The 20,178-nt window shown below is 51.2% G+C and overlaps 1 protein-coding gene across 8 annotated transcripts in view; it reads right to left on the bottom strand.

Annotated features, from left to right (window-relative positions):
• dock3 (dedicator of cytokinesis 3) overlaps window positions 1–20,178 on the bottom strand; it is a 1,587,592-nt gene that overhangs the window by 748,445 nt on the left and 818,969 nt on the right. For all 8 annotated transcript variants that reach the window (XM_072472048.1, XM_072472049.1, XM_072472047.1 and 5 more), the window contains one exon: window positions 19,502–19,627. In XM_072472048.1, the coding sequence (XP_072328149.1) occupies window positions 19,502–19,627 (126 nt within the window). The remainder of the gene's footprint in view (window positions 1–19,501; window positions 19,628–20,178) is intronic.

Here is a 20,178-nt window from a genome sequence, read left to right as displayed (position 1 = left end):
GCATTTTCCCATGATGGGGCTCGGGGGTGCCCTGTGTGGGTGCCGTGGGGCCATTTACAAATGGTGTCCCAATCTCCTTCTGCATTGAGTTCCAGCGAATGGAGCCCCTCAGTGCAGAAAATGGGACTCAGTGTGGCTTCGGCCGCACATTTCCCGCTGAGACTCCCAATCTACCCAAATGGTTGCTAGATAATGTTATGGGCCAGGGTTTAGAGAACCCCAAAGTGTATCATGGAGTTCACCTGACCCACAACTTTTAATAGATTGTGGTATGGGGAGCACACGGCCCACTCTACAGGTGTGGTACAGCAGAAATGGAAAAGTATTTTTTAAAGTAAAACAATGTTTATTCTATGAACTCAAGTTAACCTTTTTAAAACATACAGTGAACATCTTAGCAACCATTAATTCAAATACAACCCCCAAAGACTACAACACTAAGTAATCCTTTAAGCTTTCCTTTTAACAACAATATGACTTAAAACACCTTTTACCAGAAGCACATCAGGTTAAAGTCACTACTGTTATTAGTTTTAAATCACCAGAATCGATTTACAGTCTTTAGATTACAGAGAGATTCATACACCTTCTGGCTGTGACTGCAGCTAGCCAGCTCTGAAAACAAAACTACAACACACCCTGCAGCCTGCTCAAAAACAAAAGTAAAAAGCTGACAAGACAGCCCAGCTCCACCCACTCTCTGACATTACTGCAGTAGTAAACACCCATTTCTTAAAGGTACTCTCACTACAAGTATTTATATACACACCCATTTATAAACACCCATTTCTTAAAGGTACTCTCACTACAGATATTTATATACACACCCATTTATAAACACCCATTTCTTAAAGGTACTCTCACATGGCACCAGCGTGGTGTTTCCCGGTGCTCCGAGCGCTGGGAAACACCTGGCTGATCGTGTGCATTAAGAGACTCTGTTCCCATTCGGGTGGATGCGACAAACACAAAGTGCAGCTTCAGACAGAGTGTCGAAGTTCGGTGAGAAGAGGGAGTTCGGTGTGGCAGGGAGAGCGTTACTCCATTGCTTTTCTAATTTCTTCACGCTATAGGAATTGGTTTCTGTTATTCTACAGGGGAGGAGGTGAGCTGTCGGTGAGTATCTGGTGGATATCTGGGGCGAGATTCTCCGACCCCCGCTGGGTCGGACAATCGCCGGGGGCTGGCGTGAATACCGCCCCCGCTGGTTGCCGAAGTCTCCGGCACCGGATATTCGGCGGGGGTGGGAATCGCGCCGCGCCGGTTGGCGGGCCCCCCCGCGCGATTCTCCGGCCCGGATGGGCCGAAGTCCCGCCGCTAAAATGCCTGTCCCGCTGGCATAAATTAAACCACTTACCTTACCGGCGGGACAAGGCGGCACGGGCGGGCTCCGGGGGGGGTGCCCCCACGGTGGCCTGGCCCGCGATCGGGGCCCACCGATCCGCGGGCGGGCCTGTGCCGTGGGGGCATTCTTTCCCTTCCGCCTTCGCCACGGTCTCCACCATGGCGGAGACGGAAGAGACTCCCTTCACTGCGCATGCGCGGGAATGCCGTCAGCGGCCGCTGACGCTCCCGCGCATGCGCCGCCCGGAGATGTCATTTCCGCGCCAGCTAGCGGGGCACCAAAGGCCTTTTCCGCCAGCTGGCGGGGCGGAAATTCGTCCGGCGCGGGCTTAGCCCCTTAAGGTTGGGGCTCGGCCCCCAAAGATGCGGAGCATTCCGCACCTTTGGGGCGGCGCGATGCCCGACTGATTTGCGCCGTTTTGGGCGCCAGTCAGCGGACATCGCGCCGTTTCCGGAGAATTTCGCTCCTGGTAAGTGATCACAGTCTATTTTTCAAAGGATGAAAATTGTCGTTAAGATTAACAAATCGCCCCCTCACTAAATATTCAAACATTGCCAACATGACTTCACATCGGCAAGATTTACAATAGCTTCAGAAGAGCTGTTTCAGTCGAGGAGATCCCGATGAAGTACAGCCCCCGGGGGAGAAGGACATCCTTGGAACTGTCCCCTGGCACAGATTGGCACTGCCCTGGAACATATCAGCACTGCCCCGGCACACGTTGGCACTGACCCTAGCACAGGTTGACAATTCTCCGGCACAGGTTGGCACTGCCCTGGCACAGGTTGGCACTGCCCATAGAATCATTACAGGGCAGAAGGAGGCCATTTGGCCTATTGAGTCTGCACCAACCTTCCAAAAGAGCACCTAGATCCAATTCCCAACCGTAGCCCCATAACCCCACCTAATCTTTGGACACTCGGGGGCGATTTAGAATGACCAATCCACCTATTTTGCACATCTTTGGACTGTGGGAGAACAGTGGAGCAACCAGAGTAAACCCACAGAGAAATGGAGACTGTGCAAATTCCACACAGTCAGTCACCCAAGGTCGGTATCAAACCTGGGTCCCTGGCACTGCAAGGTAGCAGTGCTAACCACTGTAGGTCTTTGGCACAGATTGTCACTACCCTGGCACATATTGACACTGCCCCTATCACAGGTAGGTAGGCACTGACCCTAGCACACGGGAGCCCCAGTTGGCGGTGTCCTGTTATGTGTGGTGGAGGGAGAGGGGAAATGACCAATGCCTTTATGGGGGGGGGTGGATTTGTCAGTGAAGGGATGGGAACTTGCCAGCGAGTGGGAGAGTGCCCACAATACTGCCTTGGTGGTTGTTGGGGGAGGGGGTGGTGAAGAAGAGAAGCCTCAATACCTTTGTGTCGAGGGGGCACGGAAAGCCCCCATACCTTTTTGGTGGGGGGGGACAGGGACTGAGGAGGAGAGTCTCTGATACTTATGCAGTTGAGGGTGGTGTGGGGAGAGCCCCCAATAACTTTGTGGTGAGGTCATAGAGAGCCCCTGATACCTTTGTGGTGAGGGGGGTGGGGGGGCTCCAATACCTTCATAGCTGGGGCTGCTCCGTGTCCCTGGGGGTAGGTGGGGAAAGTTTGATTTGAGTGCTTATCGGGGCGCCCTTTAAAGATGATGCCCCAATCTCTGTGGAGCCAGCCTTGCTGACTCTCTGAAGCCCAACCCCGCCAGACAGATACCATGTACCACGCCCCAGTTTCAGAGTGGCTGAAGATCTGGGGCTGGATTCTCCGTACCCCGACTCCGAAATCGCGTTCGGTGACAGGTCGGAGAATCCAGTTTCCTGCATGAAATCGGGGCAGGCGCCGGTTCAGCGATTCTCCGCCCCACCGAAAAGCCGCGTACTCCCCGCGCCGATTATCCACCACCGGTGGCCATTGCCAGAGGCCCACCCCGCTATTCTCAACACCCGAACGGCGGAATGCCCGTCGGTGTGGACCATTCATGGACTCAGTCCGCGGCCACCACAGTCGGGGGAGGGCTGATCGGAGGGCAGGGGGGGCCCTCATTCTGGGCTGAAGTATTTTTGAGCGGGCGGTCTGGGTTGGGTGCGCGACTGATCGGAGGCACTATTTCCGCAGTCCGCCATGGAGCATGGCGCGGTTGCTGGAGTCCGCCACCGTGCGCATGTGCGACCTCTGACCCGGAAGTGCGGGGGCCGTATCGGCAGCTGGAGCTGCGAGCTCCACGACAGCTGCCTGCCAGCCCCCTGCAAATCTGTAGCTTTTTGACGCCAGCTTTTTTTAGCGTAAACGACCGCAGTTTTCACAATGGCTTGGGGACACAGGACGAGATTCTTCCCTACCCGGCGGGGCGTGGGGTCCCGGCGGGACGGAGTGGCGTGAACCACTCCGGCGGCGGGCCACCCCAAAGGTGCGGAATCCTCCGGGACCCCGGAGCCCGCCCGCGCCGCCAGGTCCTGCCGGTAAGGGACCTGGTTCAATTTACGCCGGCGGGACTGGCATAGAAGCAGCGGGACTTCGGCCCATCACAGGCCGGAGAATCGCCGGGGGGGGGGGGGCGCCGACCGATGCGGCACGATTCCCGCCCCCGTCGAATTTCCGGTGCTGGAGAATTCGGCGGCCGGCGGGGGCGGTATTCACGCCACCCCCCAGCGATTCTCCGACCCGGGCGGGGGGGGGGGGGGGTCGGAGAATCCCGCCCATAGTCTCTGAAACGGAGAATCAAAATTAAACAACAGAACTTTCAGGAGGTGGTCACAACTCTTAGGATAGAATCTTCTGGTTTGGAAAGTGGACAGGAGGGTGTGACTGCAGCTGAGGCATGTAAGGGTATCCAGGGGACAGGAGTGCAGGAGTGCCAGCCTCTACAGTTGTCCAACTGGGGCTGAGGTTGTTTCAGCTTGTTTGGACGTGAGTGAAGGTTGCAAGGTGGATGAGCTGACTGACCATGGTACTGTGATACAGGATACCATCTGCTCTGGCCTAGAGAGGAATTTGTAGTGGGACGGGGAGGATCCTGATGTTATGGTCCGTTTAGGTACTAATGGCATAGGCAGAACTAGAAAAGTGGTTCTGTATGGAGAGTTTGAGGAGCTGTGCACTAAATTAAACAACAGAACTTCCAAGGTTATAACCTCTGGACTATTACCTGAGCAGTGTGCAAGTTGGCATAGGGTACACAAAATTAGAGAGGTGAATATGTGGCCCAAAGACTAGTGTGGGAGAAGTGGGTTTCGGTTTGTGGGGCACGAGCACCAGTACTGGCAAAAGTGGGGTCTGTACCGTTGGGACGGCTTCATCTGAACCATGTTGGGACCAGTGTTCTTGCAAACCGCATAACTTGGGAAGTAGACATGGCTTTAAACTGATTAGAGGGGGTGATTGGTTCTGGAGAGAGGATACGTAGGCTGACAAAGCAAAAGGTTTTGGAAGGGTTTAAAGGCAGCAATTTAAGTGATGATACCCAGAGCATGACAGGAAGGGACAATGTGTACAAACATAAAAAAGAGCAACAAATAGGGTCAAAGGGGGGAAAATGGTACAAAGGCAAAATTAATGGTTCATTACCATTTAGAACAAAGAACAATACAGCACAGGAACAGGCCCTTCGGTCCTCCAAGCCTGCGCCAACCATGGTGCCTGCCTAAACTAAAACCGTATGCACTTAGGGAGCCCATATCCTTCCATTCCCACCCTATTCACATATTTGTCCAGATGCCCCTTAAATGCCGCTATCTTACCTGTTCCCACCACCTCCCCAGGCAGCGCGTTCCATATATTTACCACCGTCTGTGTAAAAAACTTGCCTCTCACATCTGTTCTAAACTTTTCCCCACGCACTTTAAACCTATATCCCCTAGTACTTGACTCTCCTACGTTAGGAAAGAGCATATGACTATCCACTCTGTCCATGCCACTCAATCTTATAGATCTCTCAACCTCCGTCGTTCCAGTGAGAACAGACCGTGTTTATCTAACCTCTCCTCATAGGTAATGCCCTCCATAGCAGGCCACATCCTAGTAAACCGCTTCTGTACCCTCTCCAAAGCATCCACATCCTTCTGGTAGTGTGCCGACCAGAATTGTACATAATATTTCAAATGAGGCCTAACTAAGGTCCTGTACAGCTGCAACATGACTTGCCAATTTTTATATTCAATGCCCCGGCTGATGAAGGTCTTCTTGACCACCTTATCCACATGTGTTGCAACTTTCAGTGATCGGCGGACATGCACGCCCAGATCTCTCTACCTGTCAATACTCGCAAGAGTTCTACCATTTACTATGTAATTCCTAGATGTATTGGACCTTCCAAAGTGCATTACCTCACACTTGTCCGGGTTTAACTCCATCTGCCATTTCTCCGCCCAAGACTCCAACCAGTTTATATCTTGCTGTATCTTCTGACAATCCTCTTCACTATCTGCAACTCCACCAATTTTTATGTCGTCTGCAAACTTATATTATATTTAATATAATATTCTGTACAAAATAAATGAATTAACAGCATGAATTGAGGTTAATGATATGATCTCATAGCCATTACAGAGATGTGGTTACAAGGAGATCCAAACTGGGAACTAAATATTCAGGTGTATGTGACTTTTCATAATGGCAGGCAAAAAGGAAAGGGTGGTAAGGTAGCTTTGAGAATACTAGATGGAATAAATACGATAGCAAGAAATTATCTTGGATGTAGAATCCATATGGCTGGAGACAGGAAATAACAAGGGGAAGAAAACACTGATCGGAGCATTCTATAGGCCCCAAACAGTAGCTGTACCGAAGGGCGGAGAATATATCAGGAGCTAATGAGGGCATGAGAAATCATAGGTGACTTTAACCTTCATGTGGATTGGGAAAATCAAATTGGCAAAGGTAGCCATGAGGAAGAATTCAAGGGTTTATTCAGGACAGCTTCCTAAAACAACATGGGCGGGATTCTCCGGTCGCCGACAGCGAAATCGTGTTCGGCGATCGGCCGGAGAATCCCGTTTGTGCCGAAATCGGGGGTGGTGCCGCTTTTGTGATGCTCCGCCTACTTGAAAACGGTCGTTGGGATGGCCTCAGGACGTCACGTGGAACACTTATCCTTTTTTTTTAATGAACCCGGCGTGGCGGCTGCGGACTGAGTCCAGTGCCGCCAGTTGGGCGAGAGCCGTTCCGCTGGCAGGGGGGCCTTTGTCGGGGGCTGGGCCAGGCTGGTTACAGGGAGGCTCTTTTTGGCAGGCCGGGTCAGCGCGCGGCCGGCGCCATGTTGCACGCTGCGGTCGGTGCAGGCCGCTGCCGTGCGCATGTGCGGCCATGGACCCGGCAATTCTCTGGCCATATCCGCAGGTAAAGCCGGGGGGCTTTATGCCGTGCGGCTGCTAGCCCCCCACCAGATGGAGGATCAGTGCACCATTTTTTCTGGTGTAAAATGCTACTGTTCCCACGCCTGCGTCAGCACTTAGTCTGCAAAGGGGAGAATCCAGCCCATGTTGTGGATCCAGCCAGTGATCAGGGGCGAAATTCTCCCCCAACGGCGCGATGTCCGCCGACTGGCGCCAAAGACGGCGCCAATCAGACGGGCATCGCGCCGGCCCAAAGGTGCGGAATGCTCCGCACCTTTGGGGGCCGAGCCCCAACATTGAGGGGCTAGGCCGACGCCGGAGGGATTTCCACCCCGCCAGCTGGCGGAAATGGCGTTTGTTTCCCCGCCAGCTGGCGCGGAAATGCGGCGCATGCGTGGGAGCGTTAGCGGCCGCTGACAGTTTCCCGGCGCATGCGCGGGAGCGTCAGCGGCCTCTGAAAGTTTCCCGCGTATGTGCAGTGGGGAGAGTCTTTTCCACCTCCGCCATGGTGGAGGCCGTAGCGGAGGCGGAAGGGAAAGAGTGCCCCCACGGCACAGGCCCGCCCGCGGATCGGTGGGCCCCGATCGCGGGCCAGGCCACCGTGGGGGCGCCCCCCGAGGTCAGATCGCCCCGCCCCCCCCCCCCCCCCCCCCAGGACTCCGGAGCCCGCCCACGCCGCCTGGTCCCGCCGGTAAATACCAGGTTTGATTTACGCCGGCGGGACAGGCAATTTCTGGGCGGGACTTCGGCCCATCCGGGCCGGAGAATTGAACGGGGGGTCCCGCCAACCGGCGCGGCATGATTCCCGCTCCCGCCCAATCTCCAGTACCGGAGACTTCGGCGGGATTCACGGCGGCCAACGGCCATTCTCCGACCCGGCGGGGGGTCGGAGAATGACGCCCCAGGCTTTTTTGGATGTGGTAATGTCTAATGTGGGCAGGCTTAATAAAAAATTTCAGATTTAAAGATCCCCTAGGAAGCAGAGATCATAATATGGTAGAATTCAGTATTCAATTTGAGAGTGAGAAACTTGGTTCAGAAATGACTGTTCCAAACATAAATAAGGGTAATTACAAACAAATGAGGACAGAGTTGGCTGGCATGGACTGGGAAAAAGGTGAAGCAGAAAAGACAGTTGATCAGCAATAGCAGAGGTTTATGAAAATTGTTCATGACTCACAACAAAGTTATGTCCCATTGAGGAAGAAGGGTTCTATGAAGGGGCTAAATCAACCATGCTTCACCAAGGAAGTTAAGGATAGTGTTAAATTGAAAGAAAAAGCATACAATGTGGCAAACATTAGTGGTGATAGAATGATATAATAGTAATCTTTATTGTCACAAGTTGGCTCACATTAACATTGCAATGAAGTTGCAATGAGTCGCCACATTCTGGCACCTGTTCGGGTACATGGAGGGAGAATTCAAAATGTCCAAATTACCCAACAGCGCGTCTTTCGGGGTTTGTGGGAGGAAACCGGAGCACCCGGAGGAAACCCACGCAGACACAGGGAGAACGTGCAGACTCCACACAGACAGTGACCCAAGTGGGAATCGAACCTGGGACCCAGGAGCTGTGAAGAAACAGTGCTAACCACTGTGCTACCGTGCCGCCCACCAGGGTACTGTTCCAGGGCTCTTTCCTGAAGAGTTGCTGTTATTGGGGTACTGTTCCAGGGTCCTGTACTGTCCTGGGGTACTGTGCCATGCCGTCCTATGTTCCTATGCCAATTTGCAGGGTATTGGGAAAGTTTTAAAAACAACAAAAGATGACCAAAAACATAAAAAGGGAGAAGATAAACTATGATGGTAAACAAGTGAGTAAGATAAAATACAAACAGTTAGAGATTCTTTAAATATATAAAACGGGAGAGGCCAAAGTGAACAGTGGCCTCAGAAAATTTGACTGGGTAATAATAATGGAGAACCAGAAAATGGAAGAGGAGTTAAATAAATACTTTACGGTTAGCCTTCAGGGTGGAAGACACTAATAATATTCCAAAAATACTAACTAACCAGTTAGATTTTAAAGAAAGTAACTACAGAGCTAATGGATGCACTGGGTAGTAATTTTCCCCAAATCCTTAAGTTCTGGAAAGTCCCAGAGGATTGGAACACTGACAATGTAACACGCTTATTCAAAAAGGAGGGAGTCAGAAAACAGGTAACTATAGGCCAATTAGCTTAAACTAGGCAAATGATGAAAGGTTCTTTCCCCTTGTGGGAGAGTCTAGGACCAGAGAGCATAATCCCAGAGTAAGGGGTCATCCATTTAAGACAGATATGAGGAGGAATTTCTCCTCTCAAAGGGCAGTGAATCTGTGGAATTCTTTACCGCAGGGCTGTCGAGGCTGGGTGGTTAAGTATGTTCAAGGTTGAGATAGACACATTTTTAATCAGTAAAGGAATCAAGGAAATGAGGATAAAGCGGGAAAGTGGAGTTGAGGAATATCATACCAGATTAGTCATGATCTCATTGAATGGCAGTGCAACCCCAATGGGCTGAATGGCCTATTTCTGTTCCTATGTCTTATGGTCTTACTCTCCACAGAATTCCCAGCCTCTGCTCTTTTGGCCACACTATTCATCAATGGTAATGCTGCTGAACATCAAGCGAAGATGGTTAGATTCTCTGTCACTGGGGCCTGGTCATTGCCTGGCACCTTTGTAGTGCAACTGTTACTTTTCACTTATCAGCCCAAGCTTGAATGTGGTCTAGATCTTGATGCATGTTGGTACAGATTCCTGAGTGAATCGTGGACATAAAATGGACTCTGAATGATTGTTGCTCACTCCGTATGTGTTGAATGCTCTGAGTACACTGATTAGCCATGTTGCTTCAATGAGCTCAGTGCAGGGAGACAAATAAAAACTTATAACCATGTAGCTCCTGTCCATGAAAGAATCAAACCTGACTCAAGTCCTTAATTCAGGCACAGCTGCCAATCAAACCTATAATTTAAGAAGATGTCCACAACGTCAATTACCAAACTTTAATTACATGGTTTACTTCCTGGGAGATTAATTGAACTGTGAGCACAAAAAATATACTTATCCAGACACCATCAGGGATGCTACTGGACAAAATGACACTAATTGTTCTGCACAACAGGAAAGAACACATTTGACTATCTTTTATTCTACAGGACAAAATGACAGATGTATATTGATGTATTTGGCTTGTCAGATCATAATGGATATTCTCTAGTGATTGAATTTATAAAAAACCTGCTTCATTTCTGTCACTGCTGTTTGAAAAGAAAGTAAGAACTCTTACAACATCAGGTTAAACAGTCTTACAACACCAGCTTTAACCTGGTGTTGTAAGACTTCTTACTGTGCTCACCCCAGTCCAACACCGGCATCTCCACATCAAAAGAAGGTATCAGACGATATCAGGAAGACAGATCATTGGCAGAGTGAACAAAAATTTTAGGCTGAAGAATTACCAGGAACAAGAAAAAAATGACAATCTTCAACAAAGAACCTTCCTCACACTCAAAAAATATAAATATAATTTCACTGGGAAAGGTTTTAAAAGATTAACTAGTGAAACACAGTTTCCAACCTCTTGACAGATCGGTAACAGACTGGGAACAAGAGGGCATCGTTCAGATTGTCACAAGAAGAAAGTTAGAAAATATTTTTCATGCAGTTATTTGAATGTGGAATACTTTATCAAAAGCTGCTTTTTTATTATTTAGGCAGAGCCAACAACATTATTTAAAAAGAAACTGGATTGGTATTTGACTTTGTTGCATTTTGTCAGATTTCCAATTTTGCTGATCGCAGAAAAAAAACCATACAATGATCACAGCATTCCTGTCCCAAAATATGAGCTCCTTCATAAACTGAGATGTAACATTTCTTTCGCTGCTACAAATTATTTGTCATGGATAAATCCCCTAACTTAAAGAAAGAAACAAATCAAAAACAGGAGAGGACACACACTGGGCGCGTCTCCGATATTGAGGCAGAGTGTCTGCGCCGTCATGAAAGCCGTCGCGTTTCACGACAGCGCGAAACGGCCGAGGGCACAATCGATTCAGGCCCCGAAAAGGAGCCGGTAGCGGGGCCGCAAGAAACTCGGTGGCGTGGCACCTGAGCGGCTGCGTCATCGCGCGATGCCCGGCTTACGCCGGGCCACGTCATTTAGAGTGTGCGATCCGCGCACAGGACCCAAACGGTCGAGATGGCTGAGCCCCATCGTGCCACTCCCAGGTTCAGGGACAGTGGTCTGGACACGCTGCTGGATGCCGTAGAAGAGCGCAGGGCCATCTTGTGCCCAAGACGTGGGCACCGGCAACCAGCTAGCACTGTGAGGCGCGGCTGGCGTGAGGTGGGCACCGCGGTAAGCGCTGTGGGGCACACCCGACGGTCTGGAGACCAGTGCCGCAAGAAGCTCCAGGACCTCACGAGGGCTGCCAGGTTAAGTACCCCGAGGGCTCCCCCGGGCCACAGCCCACCCCTCTCCCCCCAACACGTATCGCGGCCCCCCCTCTGCCCACGCAGGAGGGAGGGGGGTTGGGGACACCGCGTTGTACCCGACCCACATGGGCAACCCCCCCCCCCCCCCGAGAGTTGCCATGGCATGGTGCCCAGGGCCCCCCACCCAGTCATAATGGTGAGAACATCTGCGCTTCTTGATGCTGACCGCCTAACTTTGATGCTCCCCCCCCCCCCCCCCCCCATCCCCCGCAACCTTCGTGAGCGTTCAATAACCGGAGGGGGGTCACCTGTGCTACACACTCTCACTGTCCACGAGTAGAGGGCTCTGGACCTCGCTGGGGGAGCCGCCACCCGGGAGGTAGCGCCATGCCAGGTCGGAGGTGCAGGAACTGACCCAGGAAGTCCCCTGGCTGGCTACACCCCGTCAGCCCGTCAACTCCCCAAAGCCCCTCACACTGCACCCCATACCACTGCCCCCAAGCCCCCCCCTTTCAGCCCACACTGTGACACATCCCCCCCCCTAACCCCCCCCGACACTCCAACCCTCACAATGCCACCTCCACCCCCAAATGCCCCCCCGACACTACACCCCCTCTGAATGCCCCCTCCACCCCCTAAGCCCCCCGACACCGCACCCCCTCACAATGCCCCCTCCACCCCCTAACACCCCCCTGACACTGCACCCTCTCACAATGCCCCCTCCACCCTCTCACACCCGACACCGAGTGTCTAACGATACATGCCTCATTGTCCTCAGCAGGGCCAGGAGCCAATCATCCAGGGACGTCGCGGTGAAGTCCCCGTCGTCCAGCTGCAAGCACATCCGCCCCCACGGATGCACGGCAGAGGGGGCATGGAAGACTGACAGGAGGGCCCTCCCCTGAGGCCGTGGCACTGGAGGGGGACGCACAGAGGACGGACAGACACGACAGGGACGAAGACACGACGGTCACTGATGGCCGTGAATCGGACGAGGAGAGGGCTGCAAGCCAGGACAGTGATGGAGAGAGGACGGGGACTCTGGACAGTGACGCACAGAGGACGGCCAGGCAGTTGATGCGCATACCGGACACGGCACCTAACGTGGGCTGCGGACTAATAGCGTCGGTCCAAGGATCGACAAAGGAGACCCCAGACGTGGGGACAGATGAAGAGCTCGAGTTTCCGGCACTGCTGTCACCCACAACATCCACTATCGCAGATACAGTCACCTCGGTTGGGCACATAAGTGATGAGGCTTCTGGGTCACTGACTGGTGCGCACTACTCAGCCGAACCGGTACAGCAGGTGGGGGTAGGAGCAGCCGAGGGGCTGGACGATCGGAGGGCAGCCCAGGCCCAGAACCCAGCTGCTGCCTAGACAGTTCCCGGGTTCCTGGGCTTACTAGACCCACCCACAGACCCGATGCATTTGGAAACCCAGGGAGTGGACAACGGGATGACGGCTGTCTTCCAGCAACTGCAGACGCAGTTGAAGGAGTCCATCCGCGTCCAGGAGCAGGGAGTGGTGCCGGTCATGGCTTCCACCCAGGCCGACACCGCGCGGTGGAAGCAATGGGGGCAACAGTTTCGGCCATGGGTCAGGTTCTGCAAGGCGAGGGGTTTGATGTGCATGTGTCATCCATGGCACAGAACAGGGCTGCCCTTTCACAGGCAGCCATGCGCCAGAGCCAACTGGACATTACCGCTGCGCTCTGGGGTCTGGCCCAGTCTCAACAGACCATCGCTGAGAGCATCGGCGGACTTGGTCAGCGGGAGGTTGCACAGTGCCTGACAGTGATTGCACACTCCCTGAGCTCCATTGCTGGGAACGTTCAGACCCAGATTCCACAGCGGGCCTCCCGGACTTGCAGCGCCAGGTGTCGGTGGTGCCACGGCGCATGTCTCCGCGGGCACCACCGTCCCATAGTGAGGCCTAGAGGCCACCGGGCTCCCCGAGGGAGGAGGAGGTTCTGGTGGCCGTCCCGGTCACTCCAGCAAGGGAGGTCCCGGAACACGCGGACTCCCTGGTGCATCTGGTGGGCAGCGGGCAGAGCAGGGTAGCACCACGCTATCCAGCAGGCCCGCCGAGCAGCCTGGCCCATCTAAGCCGGGTCGGCCCAGGAAACGAGCGCCGAAGGAGACCAACGTCGCAGGGCAGGAGTTTCAGCAGTCCGCCTCCACTCCTGCTGTACTGTCTGGGGAAACACCAAGACGTAGTGGTAAGGCCAAGAAGTTTAACACGTAGTAAGTTGGCACGGGTGCAGGGCACAGCTTAGTTGTAGGGGCTATGGCACTTGTATGTGAATGTCACGATTAAATTCACTGTTACACCAAACCTAGATGCCTCTGTGCTATGTCTGGTGCCTGAGGGGTCATGAGGGGGACCGAGTGACGCTGGGGGTCGAAGTTCTGTACAACGGTGAGGCCGGGTGTGCGTTTCTCCACCCCCCCCCCCATCCCAAAAACACCCCGTCGCCCTCTGCACACGAATGCCAGCTGCCCCACATGGCCATGTGGTGGGTTGTCTGTGACACATACAGGGACCACGGAGATGGAGGGTTTAGCTATGGCCATGAGTCAGACATTGTCTGGCGATCCGGAGCTCACAGGTCATCGCAGAGCGGGTTGGCATCATTCAACATGGCACTGATCACACCCGCTGACACAAGCAACTAAGCAACTGTGTTAAAACATTCACGATGTGCCGTAGGTGTAAGGTGGTGTGAAAGTGGTGGTGTGGGCGGTACGGTTGTGCGATGATGCGGGAAGTGGGGGGTGCTGGGTGGTGCGGTTGTGCGCGATCTGTGGTGCATGTGCCCTCGCCCTACTTAGTGAAACGTGCGGCGATCAATGCCTCATGTGCTCGCTCTCCTAGCCGGTGTCATCGTGCAGCCTCCCAGCCATATCCCGCCTCCAGGTTGTGAATGTGCCCCCCACCCTTCCCCCATCCTCGTCCTCCTCCTCATGTGCAGAGGCATCGCCCTCATCGGGCACCCCCTGTGCATCCTCCTCCAGGACCTTGCCCCTCTGTTGGGCAATGTTGTGCAAGATGCAGCAGGCCACAACTATGTGCCCGACCCAGTCGGGGTGTTACTGCAGGGCCCCTCCAGGGCGGTCCAGGCACCGGCACCTCATCTTCAGGAGGCCAAAGCACCTCTCCACAACACCCCTGGTCGCTGCATGGGCCTCATGATAGCGGGTCTCCACGTTGGTCTGTGACCTCCAGATAGGCGTTATCAGCCACGACCGCAATGGGTAACCCCTGTCGCCCAGAAACCAGCCCCTCAGCCGGGGGGTGTGTCCCTCGAAAATAGCGGGGATGAACGAATGAGCTAGTATGAAAGCATCATGCACGCTGCCAGGGTATTGGGCGCACACGTGCATTATCTTCATGCGATGGTCGCAGACCACCTGAATGTTATTCGAGTAGTTGCCCTTCCTGTTCAGGAAAACGTCCCTGTTGTCCGAGGGTGGACGCATGCCGAAGTGCAGCCCATCAATCACCCCCTGGACCATCGGCATCCCGGCCACGAGGGCGAATCCCGCTGCCTGGTCAGCCTGGTGTGCGCGGTCCTCCGGAAAATTTATGTATCTGTCCGCGATTTCATACAGGGCGTCGGTGACATCCCGGATGCACCTGTGCACCAATGCCTGCGAGATTCCAGAGAGGTCCCCACTTGGCGCCTGCAAGGACCCCGTTGCGAAGGAATTGAGGGCAACCGTGACCTTGACGGCCACCGGGATAGCATGTCCACCCCCCGTTCCACGTGGTGCCAGATGTACCACGAGGTGGCATATATGTGCCACAGTTTCCAGACTCAATCGGGAGTCTCCTCCTGCCGTATCCGGAAGCTCCTGGAACGACATGCAGTCCCGGTACACTCGAGGCCGCATGGGGCGCCTCCGGTGCCTTGGCACCACCACCTGCTCTTGCTCCTCCCCCTGTGCCCCATCAGGATCCGAATCATTGTCCTCCGCATGCCCGACGATGTGGCGGTCATTGTCACCCTCTACCTCCTCGTGCACCTGTCGGGCGGGAGGGCCTGCAGCATTAGTGGCTGGCACGGGGCCCTCTGCAGCCAGTCCCTCAGCTGGAGCCGCTGCTCCAGTAGCTGCTCGGAGCCGCCTTCATCGGCGGCGCCGAATGGCTACCTGCAGGGGAGCCGCCCCCGCGGCAAACATTGCTGGATCGTGCGCAAATGTGACGACCTACACAGATGGGGGGGGGGGGGGCGTTGGGAAGGAGAGCCAACAACATGTTTAACGATGGCGCTTTGACACGTTGACAGCCAGGGCCCATGGGATACATGGGCACCCCGGCTGCCTTGTACCCCTGCAGACACACATGCAACCTTCGCTCTGCCCACACTATCCGTCCACCGCGCACTTAACCCCGTCCCTTCTCATTGCAGCGCCACTTGCCTCGGCCCATCAGCGTGACCTGCACTTGGAAGCGTGGCTTCGCCACCGTCCTGCCATGGAAGGCCGGCTGGCATGCCGCCTCCGCAGGTAACCGTGCCCCCCCCCCCCCCCCCCCCCCATACGGCGCGGCATGGGAGAATCGCCCCCACTATTCCTGTATTGACAGATCATAACAAACTAAAATGATGATAGTCTGGCACAAAATTTCAGTTTTGACTGATTTCCCCTCAAAATGTGAGGGTAATAATGCTGTAGTGAATATACACCTGGCTAAGACCATGTGCTGATGCTTGACTTAGAATTCACTGCATTCTTTCTGTTTCGTTGTAAGCCTACTCTATAACAGATTGCCTTTTCCAGTAGCTGAGCTGAATGATCATTTTTATTTGCAGGCACTTATATAATTTTTTGTTCTATCAGAGTAAACTCCATACTCTGCTCCCCTGTGTTTATATCATTTTATATTTTTCAGGCCCTTTGGAAATTTACTTGTGAGTGAAAGGACAATTTTTCTGTTCATTTGAGCATTGGATTTATATCCAACAGAAGGAAATAAACCTGCCTAAGCAATGAGTCATCCTTTAATGGAAACACAGTAAGCATTAAAGTATATTTTGTAAAGGATACAACTGAGTCAAAAACAATAGACATATGAGCAGAGGGTGAGAATAGATCATCACACCCACAGTGCACACCCTATCCATTAGATGGTACAGCTTTGTACATCATCTTTCCCAGTTAGCAAGATAATTTCCTGAGGAAGACAAAAAGCCAAACAGAAAAAAACCTGTGGCAAATTTCAGAAAAAAAATCTTCCTCGACAACACAAAACAATCAAATACATTCCAGGAGACTGCATTTATCCAAGACGTGTCAAATATATGTTGCTTGCCCAACCACATTGGACACAAAGGCAATACTATGCAGTACTGCTTCTTGCAGCATGATACTATTGTCAGTCACAAAACATAACTGATGCATAACACAAGCTCTCCACATTTAGCAAACTAGAAGAGGAAGCAGTTAATTTCATGGTTGATTGTACGACCTATGTAATCCGGCAGGCTAAATTGAGCGTTGTCTGGGCTGTGTAGAGGTTCACTCAGACATATTAACAAGTCGTACTCACTGAAACTCCCTTGCTCGATGCACCCCCCATCTCTTTGTCCATCTTTACGAGTCTTCTGAGAATTTATTTTTGATCAAGTCTTCAGTCACGTCATTCGAAAAACTCTTTTCCTGGTTTAATTCCTTTTTCATTATTGTTATTTTCAAACTGTTGTGGGATGCTTCTTTATATTTAGAAATGTTACATAACTGTAAGTTGTAATGTGCCTGCAGGCAATTGCTTTCAAAAAGTAAAAATGCTTCAGGCAGTCAATATATGGATAGTAATTAAGCGTTTTATGAAGTCAAGCACCAGTCCCCACTCCTTCATGAAATGTATTCAATGCACTTCATGGGCTTAAAAAGGAAATTAAATTTCCACAGTATTAACATGTATTAATTTCTTTCAATAGGAATGTCATTCAATTTAATTATACTAAGTGATTGCACAATGCAATTATCTTCATCCAATTAAGATTCACCATATTCTCTGAGATTAAAACCATTTCCACATTTCATTTAAATTGGGTAGGGCAGGGTTATTCATCCTCTTAAGGACGAGCCCAGTGGGCACATGATCGGAAATTAATTATGGATGAGGAACACCATTAAACCTATCTTTAACTCAACCATCCACCCATATCCTAATATCCCTCCTTGCAGTATCCCATTGTTTCTTAATTTCAGGATTTTGATCACTGTTGCTCGATCTGAAAGTCTATTCCGTATTGCTCACTCAATGTATGATGATAAATTCCCTGATATCAGTCCCAAATTTACTAATACCAGATTAAACACATTTACATAGATACATAAAAGATAGGAGCAGGAGGAGGCCTTTTGGTTTTTCGAGTCTGCTCCTCCATTTATCACGATCATGGCTGATCATCCAACTCAATAGCCTAATCCTGCTTTCTCCCCATAACCTTTGATCCCATTCGCCTTAAGTGCTATATCCAGCCACCTCTTGAAAATAGTTTTGCATCAACTACTTCCTGTGGTAATGAATTCCACAGGCTCACCACTCTTTGGGTGAAGAAATGTCTCCTCATCTCTGTCCGAAATGGTTTACCCTGAATCCTCAGACTGTGACCCCTGGTTCTGGACACACCCACCATCATGAACATCTTCCCTGCATCTACCCAGTCCAGTCCCGTTAGAATTTTATAAGTCTCTATGAGATCCCCCCTCATTCTTCTTCCAGACAACTCAGTTGAATTTTTGTAACCTGCAGGATTCCATGGGTTGTATAATCAACCATGAGATTAACTGCTTCCTCTTCCAGTTAGCTAAATGTGGAGAGTTTGTGTTATGCATTAGTTATGTTTTGTGACAGAAATAGCATCATGATGCAAGAAGCAGGACTGCATGCTATAGCCTTTGTGTCCAATTTTATAAGTCTCTACGAGATTCCCCCCTCAGCGAGAACAATCCTAACCTAGTCAATCTCTCCTCATATGACAGTCCTGCCATCCCTGGAATTAGTCTGGTCAACCTTCGCTGCACTCCCTCGAGAAAGAACATCTTTCCTCAGAAAAGGAGACCAAAACTGCACACAATATTCTAGGTGTGGCCTCACCAAGGCCCTGTATAATTGCAACAACACACCCCTGGCTCCTGTACTCGAAACCTCTCGCAATGAAGGCCAACATACCATTCGCCTTCTTTACCACCTGCTTAGCTTCAGTGACTGATGCACAAGGACACCCAGGTCCCACTGCACACTCTCCTCTCCCAATTTACAACCATTCAGGTAGTAATCTGCCTTCCTGCTTGCTTTTGCTTCCAAAGCGAATAACTTCACACTTATCCAAATTATACTGTATCTGCCATTGATTTGCCCACTCGCCCAACCTGTCCAGATCATGCTGTAGGATCTCTGCATCCTCATCACAATTTACCCTCCCACCCAACTTAGTATCATCTGCAAACTTTGAGATGTTAAATTTTGTTCCCTCATCCAAATCATGAATATATATTGTGAATAGCTGGGTTCGCAGCACCGATCCCTGTGGCACCCCACGATTTACTGCCTGCCAATTTGTAAAGGACCCATTCATTCCTACTCTTTGTTTCCTCTCTGCCAACCAGTTTTCTATGCACCTCAATACACTTCTCGCAATCCCATGCACTTTAATCTTGCACAATAATTTCTTATGTGGGACATTGTCAAACGCCTTCTGAAAGTTCAAATAAACCACATCGACTGGCTCCCCCTTGTCCTATATTTGCAGTTTAATTTAAAATAATGTTTGAGTTAATTTTTCTACACCTCTAAGGTACCTCTCAGACATCTCTTTTCAGGGGCGGGATTCTCCTTGGCGAGTCCAGCTCACTATCACTGCCAGCTGGGATGGAGAATTTGGTGCTCAGTCAAAGATCCATTCACTGAATCAGGAACGGAGAATCCCGCCAGCATGAAGGAATGGGAATCAAAGTCCAAAGGTGGGATTCTCCGTTGCAAGTCTGTCTCGCTACCACCACCAGCAAGGACCGAGAATTTGTCACTCAGCCAAATCTCCATTCACTGCATCAAGAATGGAGAATCCCGCCGATGTTAAGCAACAAAGAATCAAAGTCCAAGTCTCTCCACTCTTTCTTTGAAACTTTGATACCAGGGATCAGCGTCATGTCTCTTCTCATAACCATCTTAAAGATTTGAAAAACATCCTTGAGTGAAGATTTAGAATCGTGAATTGTTGTTCATCTATTCTGACCCTTCTCTAAACTCTAGGTACAAGGTCAAAATTGTCATAGCAATGTTTGGGGCAAGATAAAAGTCATAAACATCTTGATTTTTTTTTCATATGAGGAATGAGCTCCACTGTTCTGATCATGTTTCCTCAGTGACTACAGGTCAAAGCCTACCTGGCATGATAACGTCAGGAAAGCCCAGTTTGCGGGTGATGGCCACACCTCGGTTAAAGATCATGGGATTTTCTCTGCGAATGTGATCCATGTCGCCCCGAAGAAGCTGCACAGAGATGATCATTCCTGTAAAGTGACACACAACACATTAGTAAGGAGCACACGAGGAGACAGGAGACTACTCCTGAGTGAGATGGAGACCAAGTGAGTAGTGAATTAGGTTCACATGGTAATTGGGTGCATGGGGGTAAGAGGTGCTTTAAGTAAGGTTTATTAAAACTCATAAAGTGTGCTATGTATTGGTCAGATTTATCAGTACTGGTAAGGTTTATCAATAGTTCTAGGTTTAATTAAGTTAAGGCTAAGTAAAGTAAAGCTGATACGAGTAAACAAAAGTAAAATACATTTAATGGAAGTGAAATAAACTTAAGATATGACAGAACAGCTGAGTCGTGTGGAATGCATGTCCTGCAGTATGTGGGACATCGTGGACGCTGCTGGTGTCCTAGATGACCAAATGTGCAGGAAGTGTCATCAGCTGCAGAAACTTGAGGTCCGGGTTTCGGCGATTGGGTGGCGGCTGGAATCACTGTGGTGCATCAGTGAGGCTGCAAGCAATGTGAACAGCATGTTCAGAGAGGTGGGCATGCCACAAGCTAAGAGGATGAAGAATAGAT

Source organism: Scyliorhinus torazame, chromosome 13, assembly GCF_047496885.1.
Source record: "Scyliorhinus torazame isolate Kashiwa2021f chromosome 13, sScyTor2.1, whole genome shotgun sequence".
NCBI classification, from domain to species: domain Eukaryota; kingdom Metazoa; phylum Chordata; class Chondrichthyes; order Carcharhiniformes; family Scyliorhinidae; genus Scyliorhinus; species Scyliorhinus torazame.
The sequence above is the reverse complement of the archived record's forward strand: the minus strand, read 5'-3'. Positions and strand labels throughout refer to the sequence as shown.